Raw genomic sequence first — 13839 nt, 5'->3', positions numbered from 1 at the left:
TATCTACCGAATGGGTAGTGACCAGGATGTTGCTAAACATCCTAAAATGCACAAGACAGCCAGAGAAATGTCTATAATGCTAAGACTGTGGCCTCTCTGGTGGTAAAAGGTTAGGTTAAGTCTTAGCACTATGTAGCTATTGCAAGTTACTGCAGCAAGATTTCAATCCCTGGCCAAGAAGCTAACCCACATGGCACAGCAGACCTCTCCTGTCTCTCCCGCTGCTCCCCTCAGCAGTATATTTCAGTGGATCTACTGTCTCCCTACTGTCTGCTCCCTACTGTCTCTGGTGAATCCTCACCTTACTCCCCTTTCCTCCCACACCTCTGGCCTACACCCCAGTTCTTGCATGCATAAATAAATAAAAATAAAATAATGCTAAGACTGAGAAACCCTGATCAAACTGAATACATGTTCTGAAGGGGGAAAAATTTATCATTTCTTTCAAAAATATTTATCCTCTGTCAAGATTCCTATGAGTTGTTCAAGTGATTATATCGTATACAGCAAAATCATTTTTATAAAATTCATATACATCAAGTTTGTTTCACCCTATAATCACTGTATCTTCATATACATCTGACAACTTTTGTGCCATTTGTGTTCTTGCCCAAGTACATAATTTCTCCTCACAGAAATGGCACATCATGTTAACCCTCTGAAATTATGGTTATTGTCAGTATTGTATTTGATTAATTATTATTATAAATATTAACTGGTGAATAATTTTTGTGAAAATAATTTCTCAAAATCCATTCATCTAATCCCCGTTACTAAAATATCTGAATGTGACTCTTCACAATTTCTCTATAAATCTGTCTCTTGCTAAATGTGTAAGCTCTTCTTGCCCCTTCAACTTCTGGATCATTTTCTCAGAGGTCAATAAATCAAAATGACATGACAGAAACTCTGTGTTCTTTATCAGTCTTTTTTTGTTATGTTTGAACTTAAAGTTAGAAAAGTAGCACTGTTAAAAAGGTCATAATATTAATAAATTTAAACAGAAAAGATAGCCAATAATCCAAACTTTACCTGTCATCAATGGTTTGGTCTATGGACTACACTTTTACAAAAAGCCAAAACCAAAAAACAATGAAAACCATTGACAATGATGTTGAACCTGAATCAAAACAAGCACTTCCACTTCCACTTTATAGGAAATAACAAAATAGAGGAGTAAGTAGCACCATAAGGAAAAAGTGAGATAAGGTTTCGATAAAACCACTAACAAGGTCTTTTTAAAAATGTCAACGTCCCGGGGCCTCCCTGGTGGTGCAAGGGGTTAAGACACAACCTATGAAGCTATCCCCCAGCCCGCCAGGGAGCTACCCGAGCTACCCACATAGCACAACAGACCTCTCCTGACTCACCCACAGTGTATTTCAGCAGTGCTCCCCTCAGCCATGTGTTTCAGTCAATCCACCTATTCTGTTCCCCACTCTGTCTCTGGTGAATCCTCTCTCTCTCACACACACACACCCACACCTCTAGCCTGTACCCCAGTTCTTGAATCCATAATAAAATAAATCTTTTTAAAAAAGTCAATGTCCCTTCCCCTTGAGCAATCTCCCAGTTGGGGTAGCAGAAAGCTGAATTTCCCCTGAGCGCACAGCCTGCAGAACAAAGGAAACCTGTGTTATCTGACCTGCCCACCTATCCCCAAAGCCATTTCTAGAACTTCCCTACTACTACCAGAGTGTGTAGGCCTCCCAGGCAAACACAATCTGATGAGCAAGGGGCTCCTGCACTACCTTTGATGGTGGACTAGTTTAGGGGGAGGCACTCACCTCATCCCCCCTCCCACTCCCCCAACCTCCAGGTGGGGTTCCAATTTATGTATTCAGAAAGTACAAGTCTCTGAGAGCACAGCCTGCTGAATAAAGGACATCCCTGCTTATAGCTAGTGTGGGGAGTTAGAGGAAGTACCCACATCTCCCCAACTTGCTCTCCTGCTTCCCTGAAGCTACCAACTTACTACTGCTGGACAGTGCAGGTCTCCCAGGGAGATCACAGGCTGCTGAGCAAGGGACACAAGAGCTGGCTTCAGTGACCAAGAGAAACATTTACCCCTCCCCTGCATGACCTCGCAGGAGGCTAGACCCAGCGGTCCAAGTAGCACCAGCTAAACCCCTGTTTGATATTGGCATGCCCCTGGACACTAAATACTACATAGTCCAAAGCTTCTCCAGTGCCTGCTTGTGGCTGGAGCCAGCACAATTTGTCCCCACCACCCCCCACCACCCCTACACTGGCAACCAAACCAGCGGAATTCAGATTTAGGGTGTGGCTGTAGTCTGGGGCTTCTTGGGAGAGCATTGCTGGGGGAGTCTCTCCTGATCTACCTTGGCCAGCCAGTGACTGCAGATCACTCCATCAAGCAGCTACAGTGCCAAAGGCTTATACCCTTGGCAATCTGCAGCAACCTCACACTACTGTTCGACATAGTATTGGAAGTTCTAGCTAGAGCAATTAGGCAAGAAAGAGCTATAAAAAAATATAAACTAGAAGAGAAAAGTGAAACTACCATTATTTCCAGATAATGATAATATACATAGAAAACTCTAAAAACACCACTGTAAAACTACTAGGAAGAATGAATCAGTATAGCTAAATGGCATGCTACAAAATCAATATACAAAAGTCGGTATACACAAACAGCAAACTAAAAGAGAAAGGGAGGAAACAATCCCATTTACAACTGCATCAAAAAGAATTAAATACCCAGGAATAAGCTTAATGAAAGAGATGAAAGATCTGTATAATGAGAACCACAAAACACAGAAGACACAAAGAAATGGATATCCCTTGCTCATGGATTTAACACTGTCAAAAGGCCACCTTAACCAAAGCAGTATACATTTTCAATGCAATACCTACATAAATTTCAATGGCATTTTTCAAGAAATAGAAGGAAAATTACTGAAATTCAATAGAACCACAAAGACCCTTAAGCAATTCTGACAAAAAAGAATGGAGTTACCACACTCCCAGACTTCAAATTATACTATAAAGCTACAGTATTGGCATTAAAACAGGCAAAATTAACAACAGAATAAAATCCAGAGTTCACAAATAAATTCACACTGGCAGGGACAACTAATTTATGACTAAGGAGTCAAGAGCATAAAATGGGGGAAAGAAGATCTCTTTAACAAATGGTGTTGGGAAAACTGGATAGCCACATGCAAATGAAACTAGGCCATTATCTCACACCATGGACAAAAATTAACTCAAAATGGACTAACGACTTGGATGTAAGACCAGAAACCATAAAATACATAGAAGAAAACATGGGCAAAACACTCCCATGACACTGACTTCAGTGATGTTCTTTGGGGACTCTACTCCAACAGCATGAAACAAAAGCAAAACAAACAAATGAAACTCTATCAAACTCAAAGGTTTCTATACAGTGAAAGAATCACTAAAGGGCCTCTCTGGTGGCACAAGTGGTTAAGTCTCAGCTAGCCTCAATCACTGCAGCAGGAGTTCGATCCCCAGCCAGGGAGTTAACCTGCATGACGCAGCAGACCTCTTCTGTCTCACCTGCTCCCCTCAGCAGTGTATTTCAGTCGATCAGCCTGTTCTGCTTCCCACTCTGTCTCTGGTGAGTCCTCTCAGCCCCCCAACCCCAGTCCCACCACACTTCTGGCCTACACCCCAGCTCTTGTATCCATAAATAAATCCTTTAAAAAAAAAAAAAAAGAAAATCACTAAAACAAAGACACCCTACTGAGAGGGAGAAAATATTTTCATATCACATGTCTGCAAGGGTCTAATATCTAAGATCTACAAAAAACCTCATACAACAACAAACAGCCCAATTAAAAAATGGGGGGCTCTAAATAGACACTTCTCCAAACACATACCATAAATCAACAGGCAATATGAAGAAACAATGTTCACCATTCGTATCAGGGAAATACAAATCAAAATCACAATTAGGTACCTCCTTATTCTTTGAAGAATGGTCCATGTCAAAAAGACTAGTGGCACCTCATATCAAAGAGACAGTATGGGAGCACTTCCTTGTACACTGTTGGTGGGGATGTAGGCTGGTCCAGACCCCAGGGAACACAGTATGGAGGTTTCTCAAAATTTATCAACCTTAAGATTCAGCAACCCCACTCCTAAGTAACACTAATTTGGAGGGATATATGCACTCCATTGTTCATTGCAGCACTATTTACAATAGCCAAGTTATGGAAACAAACTAAGTACTCAATGCAATGAGTGGATTAAGATGACATGGTATATTACTCAATGAATTACTACTCAGCTTTAAAAAAAAAAAAAGATAAAACTTGTCATTTGTGACAACATGGATGGAACTGGAAGGGGTTAAGCTAAGTGAAATAGGAGGAGAAAGACAAACACTGAATGATTTCACACATGTGGAATAAGAGAAACTCAACCAAGTAACAGAAACTCAAAGCCAAAACAAACCCTATAAATCTGAGAGCCGAAATGACACTGGGGAGGGGGGGGGGGGGGAGAGGAACCCAATGGAATATGGTGCAGGATCATGGGTGGTGTTGTAACATACACCAATCTATATACAGTGGTGTAATCCATTGTTACCGGAATAAAAATAATACAATTGAAAAATGTCAACGTCACCCACATACTGAGAAGACCTTAGTAGGGTAAAAAAACTAGATGTCAACATCTCTTTAAATGTAACACGTAAAAAATGTAATGTGTGAGCCTTCACTGACTGGACTCTGGTTAAATTTTTCATTAAAAAACTATAAATGACATTTTGAGGACAACTGGAACATATGACTATATACTTGATACTAGATATTGGGAATTATATTTTCTTAGAAAAGATAATGGTATAGGAGTTGCAGGGGAGGATGTATTTATTCTTATCAAATACATGAAATATTTAACAGAAGTGTTACAATTTTCAAGTAGTTCAGCAAAATATAGGTATTATTTTATAATAGCTATCAAATAGATATCAAATATATCAAGTTAAAAAGCATAACTAGTTGATGGATTCATTGTAGATGCTTCTTACAGCATTCTTTTTCACATTCATGAAATTTTCTTTAAAAGTTGGGGGGAAGGAGTCAGAGGGAATCAGCTGCAAGGCCTGAGGTTCTAATGAAAAAACATAGTTTTACAGTTAATAACATTAGCATAACTAAAATTTACTAATAAGGAAGCACAACGTAAAAGTTCTCACGAAAAGAAAAACATACAGGGCCTCCCTAGTGGCACAAGGGGTTACGACACAACCTATGAAGTTATCCACAGCCACTGCAGCAGGAGTTGGATCCCTGGCCAGGGAGCTACCCACATGGCGCAGCAGACCTCTCCTGCCTCACCCACTGCTCCCCTCAGCAGTGTGTTTCAGTCAGTCTGCCTGTTCTGTTTCCCACTCTGTCTCTGGTGAATTCTCTCACCCCCTACACCTCTGGCCTGTACCCCAGTTCTTGTATGCATAAATAAAAATAAATCAAAAAAAGAAAGAAAAACATACATGAGATGATGAAAGTGCTATTTAATTAAATGTATATACTTTAACACAATGTATACATGTCAAATCACCAAATGTCTTACAATTTTATGTCAACTCTATCCCAATAAAAATGAAAATTTTTTTAAGGCTCAAGGGAAAAACTACCTACAGTAGTCTCCCCCTTATCCATGTGAGTTTCAGTCAAGTACTGCCCGAAAATATTTTGAGATCACACTCGTTTAACATTTGTAACAGTATGTTGTTTATAACTGTTGTTATTGTTATTACATGTCTTACTGTGTCTCATTTACAAATTAAAATTTATCATAAAGAACAAAAACTGGGCCTCCCTGGTGGCGCAGTGGATTGAGCACTCCACTATGAAGCTGTCCGCAGTCTCTGCGGCGCAGGTTCGATTCCCGGCCTGCCAGGGAGAGACCCACATGGCGCAGCAGATCTCTCCTGTCTCACCCGTTGCTCCCGTGAGCAGTGTTTTCAGTCGTATGCCTGTTCTGCTCCCTGCTCTGTCTCTGGTAAATCCTCTCATTCTCCCATACCTCTGGCCTGTACCCCAGTATAAATAAATAAATCTTTAAAAAAAAAAAAAAAAAATATATATATATATATATATATATATACACACAGGATTTTGGTACTAGCCTCAGTTTCAGGTATCCACTGAGGAAGCCCTGGAACATATCCCCCAAGGAAAAACAGAGAGTTACTGCTTAGATAATAGACCTACTGTACTATTGTCTGCCATTACCTTACTGACATTTACTAAGTCAAACTGGTAGCCCTGGTTGAATTATCTGTTACCTTATTCTTACTTCTAGGATCAATTTTCACATAGACACATTCCTTAAAATGCAGCACAGTAATTAAAATAGTAGGAAAAAATGAAGCAAAGGTGGGCTATGTAGGCTACCAAGGTGGTACTGTAAAATAAGATTAATAATGCCTTCTTCCACTAATTCATTATTTCACATCTTGATAAACTATTTGACGCTTATACTTTATAGCTATGAGCTAGGACATGAGTTTTGTTATATTCTACTCGACACTGCAGCTCTCACAGGGCTATTAGTAATTCCCACAGACTTCTGAGTCTTTGGCATTCATCTTTGCATCCATAATACGCGTGTACCAGATACACAGTTTTCTAGGAAAAAGGGGATTAATGGTATATGCCGGCAAATATGATAGTCCATACTCAGGTCCTATATAATTAGCTAATCAGAAAAAGCCTGCATAACTGAAAATGCAAGATACAAAGAGATCCTTTACAAACAACCTGTTATTTAAAAGCAGCAAAAAAAAAAAAAAAAAGCATCCCACAGACAACATGTCAGTACACTTTTTTGTAATAATTTTTTTATTTGTATCTTGTGACAAGATTTGACTCTTGAACCTCTGAACTCTTTTAACTTTCCTGGCTCTTTCAAAGCTCTAATTCCAGAAATGAAAGATTCAGAATCTAACATTTTCAATTCACTGCCAATACATACCCTGAGTCAAGATAAATAGAACACTGGAACCGGAAAAATGTTTTTTTGTTTGCCTGTTTTGTTTTTAATGGTTTTATATATTTATTTTTGCAAAGAAGAAGTGATGTGTAGGCCAAAGGTGGGGGGATGGAGGGGGTGAGAGGATTCACCAGAGACAGAGTAGAGGGCAGAACAGGTGGATCTATTGAAATACACTGTTGAGGGCCTCCCTGGTGGCACAAGGGGTTAAGACGCAAGCTATGAAGCTGTCCGCAGTCACTGAAGCATGAGTTCGATCCCCAGCCTGCCAGGGAGCAACCCACATGGCACGGCAGACCTCTCCTGTCTTGCCCGCTGCTCCCCTCAGCAGTGTACTTCAGTCAGTCTGCCTGTTCTGTTCCCCACTCTGTCTCTGGTGCATCCTCTCACCCCCCACACCTCTGGTCTATACCCCTGCTCTTGTATACATAAATAAATAAATCTTAAAAAAAAAAATACACCGTTGAGGGAAGCAGCAGATGAGACAGGAGAGGTCTGCCACACCATGTGGGTTAGCTCCCTGGCTAGGGATGGAACTCACGCAGTCACAGTGGGCCATTTTGTGGTAGCACTGAGACTTAACCCCTAGGCCACCAGGGAGGCCCAGGAAATATTTTTTTTAAAAATTAAGAATGCGGACCTCCCCGGTGGTGGCGCAGCGGTTGAGTGCTGGGCTGCGAAGCTGCCCGCAGCCTCTGCAGCGCTGGTTCGCTCTCTGGCCGCTGGCGAGGGTCCCACATGGTGCGCAGACCTCTCCTGCCGCGCCCGCTGCTCCCCTCAGCAGTGTATTTCATCAATCTGTTCTGCTCCCGGCTCTGGCTCTAGTAAATTCTCTCACCCTTCCGCACTTCTGACTGTACCCAGTGCTTGTGTAAATAAATAAATCTTAAAAAAAAAAAAAAAAAAAAAGTTAAGAATGCCACTCTCTCCTGGTGCAGGTTGAGAAACACTCATAATCCTAGAAACAACTGGAGGTTTGTTTTCAAGTTACCTCAATTTTTGAATCAAAGAAATTCAGAAAACCGATAGGGATGAATACTTAACACAGCAATAAAACTATAATTAAATCTGCAACAAAAAGCTTTTACCTATGACTTGCATGGCCCATTCTGTCCCTCACAGGATCTAACTGTTGTAGCAGCTCATATACAATAGGGACAACGGGTTCTTAAATAGTCTTAATAACCTAATATTCGCCAACACAAAATCTATTTATCTGGCAACAAATTTGATGTCAAAAAGCACCCAACTATTAGTTATGTGCTCTTTCCTAAAACAATTAAAGCAACAAAATTATTTTTATTTTTTTTAATGTATGTATGATATTCCTTTGTGTGTTCTAATAATTTTTTTTAAAGATTCTTTTTTTTTTTTTAAGATTTATTTATTTATTTATACAAGCACTGGGTACAGTCAGAAGCGCGGGAGGGTGAGAGAATTCACCAGAGTCAGAGCGGGGAGCAGAGCAGGCAGAAGGACTGAGGTACACTGCTGAGGGGAGCAGCGGGCGGCAGGAGAGGTCTGCACACCATGTGGGATCCTCCTCCAGTGGCCGGGGAGCAGCCGGGGATCGAACCGACGCTGCAGAGGCTGCGGGCAGCTTCGCAACCCAGCGCTCAACCGCTGCACCACCGGGGAGGCCCAACAAGATTATTTTTAAAGGGTTCAGGAGGCCCAAGAAAAGTTTTCTCTTCACCAACAACTGCATGTTATCTAAATTCCATTTCTACCCCGTCAATTTTCCTCAGTTAAATACCAGAAATACATTAGTCTATTTCCCTTCTCTTTCTATTCTCCTTAGGTATATGAAAATGTTTTTGTAGATATGGCTTGATATCACAAACCAGAATACCAAAGAGTCTACCAAAGTGTTATATTGATATTATGACAAAGGTAACAATTCTCTCTAGCATTTATTTAAATCAGAATTTCTTGCCTACAAGAAAAAGAACACATATGGAGAATAGACTGAAACATCAGGAAATAAGTATATTTTACTGTGATATGATCAGGCATTATTACACACTTTACTTCTGTTATCACAATGACATCACACAATTGTGTCCTAAACACATTTTAGAGATGAGGTCAAAACAGAGGTTTAGTGAGAGTAAAGTGCCCAATGTTACAGTTAGTAAATATTCCAGACCCCCCCTCAAACCAGAGTCAAGCCAAGCTTTTCTGCTTTAGAATTCTTTCCCAACTCACTGCCACTTCCATTACTAATGCCAAGTACCATTTGTAAATTCTCCAGAAATTACTACATGGAGACAGATTTAGATCGCAAGAGCAGAAGCACTGAATGATCTCAAATATCTTGGTCTCAGGTCCCCTTTACACTCTTAAAATTATCCAGGACACTGAGGAGTTTCAATTTATATGGATTATATCTGCTGGTATTTACCATATTAGAAATTAAAACAAAAAGTCAAATACTTATCAATACATTTAAAAACAACAAACCCATCATGTTAGTATAAATAACATTTTCAATTTAAAAACGACTACTTTCCCTCCAAATGTAACATTCCTTTACATATTTCTAAATCTTTCATGTCTAGCTTGATAAAGAGGACTGGGTTCTCACATCCACTTCTGCAGTCACTCTTTCTGTAAACTGTCTGGATTAAGTAGGTAAAGATGATCAGGCTTCACACAGTAGGAAAGGGGAGCAACATTCTGAAAGTCTTTTCAGGTAACAATCCTGAAACCCAACAAAAGGTAGTTTCTTGAAGAGTTGCATCTTAGACTCTAAAACCGTACCAATAAAATCTTTCGCACATTGTTACATTAAAACCCACCAGTCCGTCTTGCATTTTTGAAAGGACTTTTACCTATGGTGATTTTGAAACATCATGCACTGATGTGGGGGGGGGGGTTGTGCGTGGATTAACTGAGCTATACCAGCCTTCCAAATGTGGACACTTTCATCATTCAGGCACACACGTGTCATAACAGTGATGCCATAAGAAGTCTTTTCAGCACTTTTAAACTGTCAAGCTTAACGTGTCAACTTTTTAAAAATTCTAATTTTCACTCTATTTTTTATCATTGGCAACAAACACCATCAGTTGCTTTCCTCGAAGCGACAAGCTGAAGTCAGTCATTCATTTTCAAGAAAACATTCACCAACCATTCAAGACAATCATTACCCAAGGAAAAATGGTATTCCCTGAAACAGACAATACAACGCAATCTGACAAGTATTTTTGTTATGACAATGACCAGACCTTGTTAGGCAGCATAAAAGCTTTACATACACTTCACAGTTGGTCACATATTCTTAAAATCTGTACTCATAAGCAATGAGTTAATAAAATTATTTCGATTGCTTTATCAAGGACATTCTCAAGTAAGTATAGCAGAATGTCCTGCAACTGCCTTGCTTTGTGCTAAGGCGCCACACTAGTTTTTATCCAGCGTTGCTTTTGGACAATCAGCTTTCAAATATCAGTGGTAAAAAATACATAGGGTATTGGTATTATTTTGCTAATAGTTATGACGTCCCCAGTCTTCTTAAAGGGTCTCAAGGGATTCGCCCGGGCCAGGGATCATGCTTTGAGAACTGCTTTCCTAAATGTTATCACTGGCTCAGGGTGGTGGTGGAAACTAACCTGTACAATCTTCCTTCTGGTTCTTTAGTGTCAGATACAACACCAACATAGCTGCTCTGTTATGACTAATCATGGAAAAGGAAAAGGAAATCAAGGGCATGGACCGCTACTTCATTCTGTTTTAAGAATATATTTGAGCACTTTTGGCTAGACCAAGAATTCTCAATATTGGTGGTTATCTTAACTGGTCTCAACTGAGAGCTGTGGTGAAGTGCCCCTTCCCAACGCAAAGTAATCTGAGAATGAAGGCCCCCAGACTGCACTTTAAGCAACGTCCAAGGTACATAAATTTTAATGCACCCCTAAAACCAAGCAGATTGTGCAACGTGGTGGTTCAAACTGACAGTCCAATTCCTAGTCACAGAGGCAAAGGGTCTTGAAATTCAATGCCATTTGCCAAGATACACACCCCCCATCCCCATCGTTCCCCCTTCGTTTAGATGACAAAATTCTTTCTAAAGTAAAAAACTCCATTCGTACAGGGCTTTGAGTTCAGGTGGCAGGTGTCTGACAGAGCAGCGAGGGCTGGTCTAGCCTGCAACGAGCAGACCTGCTGTTTCGAGAGGGCACACCTGTGCATCAATGTCCACCTCGAAAAGGAGCCCGGGCGAAACGACATACAAGACTGTCCTGAGACCTCTACCTGTTTCTGAGCTAAGAATGTCCAGAACAAGAGAGCAGGGAACCGTCCGGCGCTACTGAGAGTTCGAGGAACCCCCGCGTCTGACGGGAGGGCACGGCAGGCTACCTCGAAGCGAGGCGCCAGGCCAGGTGAGCCCCGGGCATCCCTCCTGGTCCGCAGGTGCTAGGAACGTAGGGGAAATAGTCCCCGGGAGAAACATGGCGCCCAGCGCGGCAGGATATAGCCACCAGAAAATAACAGTTTTCCGCCGCGACCCATTTTACAAATCACGGCGCCATCCTAAAACGTGAGCGCCGAGGGAGGAGACTTCGCCAAGGCGCTGCGGCGCGGCGCGGCCGGGGCCGTGCCGCTGGCCCCGGCGGCGGTTACATAACGCCGGGCGGCCGCTCAGCCATCACTCATTTCCCGGCCCGCGCTCAAAAAGAGCGCCCCGCTCCTTCCCGGGCGCGGCGGGGTGGGGGCGGGGAGCGCCGGCCCGGCCCCCCCACCCCGGGGGACGTCCCCCCGCCCGCCCTCCCTCCTCCCGGCGCGGCCTCGCCCCTCGCCCGCCGCGCCCCGCCGTCGCGCCGCCGCCCGCACCCCCGCCCCTTCCCAGCGGGCCGCCGCCGCCCGCGCCCGCCCACTCCTCCGAGACGCCTCGCGCCGGCCGTGCGTGTGAACGTCGGGTGTGTGCGGGGCCGTGGGGCGCGAGTGCGCGCGCGCGCGCCGCGGCGGGCGCCAGGGGGCGGGGGCGGCGGCAGCAGGCAGGGGCCTCCCAGGCCCGGCCGGGCCCGCCGCGCGACTCCCGCGGCCCCGGGGCGCACGCACACATCCCCGCGCGCACACGCACGCGCGCCGCGACCCACGCCCGCCGCCGCCGACCGCGCCGCCACTCGCGGGGGGCGGGGGCGCGCGCCACCGGGCCCCCGCCCCCACCCCTCGCGTACCCGCCCCATCCCCCTCTCATTGTCTGGCCTCGGAACGCCTCGCCGAGCGAAAAGATAACGGAACCCCCGGGAGAAGGGGGTGGGGAGAGAAGGCTCGCTCGCTCACTCACCTCCCGTGGTCGTCGCCGCCGGTAGTCTGACCCGAGGAAGGCGCCGTCGCCTTAAAGGGACCTTGCACCCGGCGCCGGGAGAAGGGGGTGGGAGCAGGGGAGGGGACGGGGGCTTGGGGGGAGACGGAGGAGAGGGAACCGTTTGAAAGCTCGTCTCCCCGAGGGTGAAAGGAAACCTCCCTCGGGTTCGAGTGATTTGAGGTGGATTTTTTCCCGAGGGGGGCGGGGGGGCCCCGAGGGAGGGGGGTGGGGGGGCCAAGGAATGCGGCTCCGTGTACGGGAGCTGGCGCGGGGGAGAGAGACGCCGACTCCCCCCACCGACCCTCTCGCCCCGCGGAGGGATACGGCTCGTCATTTCCGCCCTCCCCCTTTCGGAGCCTTGCGATTGGTTGGCGGGAGTGCGACGTCACGGGCTCATCCTAACCCCTGCCCGGGCTTCTTTTCTAGTCAAGTTTGTCCGGGCCTGCAAATAAATAAATAAAGGAAAACATTTTTTTAATGAAAAAAAGAACAATTAGCTTCTGAAGTAGTATCTAAATTTTGATGAGAAAAATGGGATTTCCAAAGACTAGTTCCCAATTCTCTTGCCTGGTCTTTGCAGGGAGATTTTGGGAATCTCTCCACTTTGCACTCAAGATTTGTGTCTTGATCCAAAGGGAACCTCATGCCACAGGCCAGATGGCGAGACCCAATGGCACCAACAACTGTCATTGGAACAAAGGCAGCAAAATGGCACATACTCTTCCTCAAGAGAAACTGAGCCCAGTGGCCTGATGGTAGTGGTCTTAACTTTAAAAAGGCCACTTGGACCCTGAACCCTTTTGGATTCGGGAAAGAAGTCACCTTATTGCTTGTCAAAGTCATTCTTGTATAGAAACTGCTTTGAGAAAAGGGTGAATAGACTCAACAGAGATCGTCAACGGTGAGAAACCATAAACTGCACATCCATCCTTTTTGCTCCAAGGCTGAGCTGGATTGACCCAAAGAAATGGATCCGCCCATTCAAGACCACTCACCTGTCATGAACCACTTTTCCAGGTAGCTAAGAAATGTTGTGCTTTGTTGCTTTCTGAGAGGATGATGAAATCTTAATATTTTCCTTGGCTATTGGAGAAATTTTTTGGCTTATTAAGCAATACACAAACATTTGCTCCAAACCAAGTGCTGAATCGAAGTACTTTGTACAAGATTGAGGTGATCGTGACCATATTTATTCCTTTTTTTTTAAGATTTTTATTTATATAAGAATTGGGGTACAGACCATACGCACAGGGGATGAGAGGATTCACCAGAGACAGAGCGGGGAGCAGAACAGGCAGACGGACCGAAGACACTGCTGAGGAGAGCAGCAGGCGAGACAGGAGAGGTCTGCCCCACCATGTAGGAATCTCCCTGGCCCAACGGAAATCGAGCCCGTGCAGCAGAGGCTGCAGACAGCTTCACAGCGCTGTGCTCAACCCGCTATGCCACCGGGAGACCCCTATTCCTTCTTTTTATGTACACATTCCATTCAAACCGCCAAACTATGAAAATACACAGAGGAAGTCAGA

At 44.3% G+C, this 13839-nt stretch overlaps 1 protein-coding gene across 6 annotated transcripts in view; it reads right to left on the bottom strand.

Annotated features, from left to right (window-relative positions):
- The window catches only part of POGZ (pogo transposable element derived with ZNF domain), a 51031-nt gene extending 38397 nt beyond the window's left edge, over positions 1-12634 (bottom strand). Inside the window, exon 1 of one of the 6 annotated variants that reach the window (XM_037500936.2) lies at positions 12290-12634. Coding sequence is in view for 1 of the 6 variants with exons in the window: in XM_054691360.1 (XP_054547335.1) it covers positions 11359-11396 (38 nt within the window). In the remaining 5 variants the exon portion in view is untranslated. The other 5 variants (XM_037500931.2, XM_054691360.1, XM_037500932.2 and 2 more) reach the window with 5 other exon arrangements.
- Positions 12635-13839: the final 1205 nt, after the last annotated feature.

This window comes from Talpa occidentalis, unplaced genomic scaffold (genome assembly GCF_014898055.3).
Source record: "Talpa occidentalis isolate TD23 unplaced genomic scaffold, MPIMG_talOcc4v2.1 talOcc4.9, whole genome shotgun sequence".
Classification (NCBI taxonomy): domain Eukaryota; kingdom Metazoa; phylum Chordata; class Mammalia; order Eulipotyphla; family Talpidae; genus Talpa; species Talpa occidentalis.
This window is presented reverse-complemented; position numbering and strand designations above follow the sequence as displayed.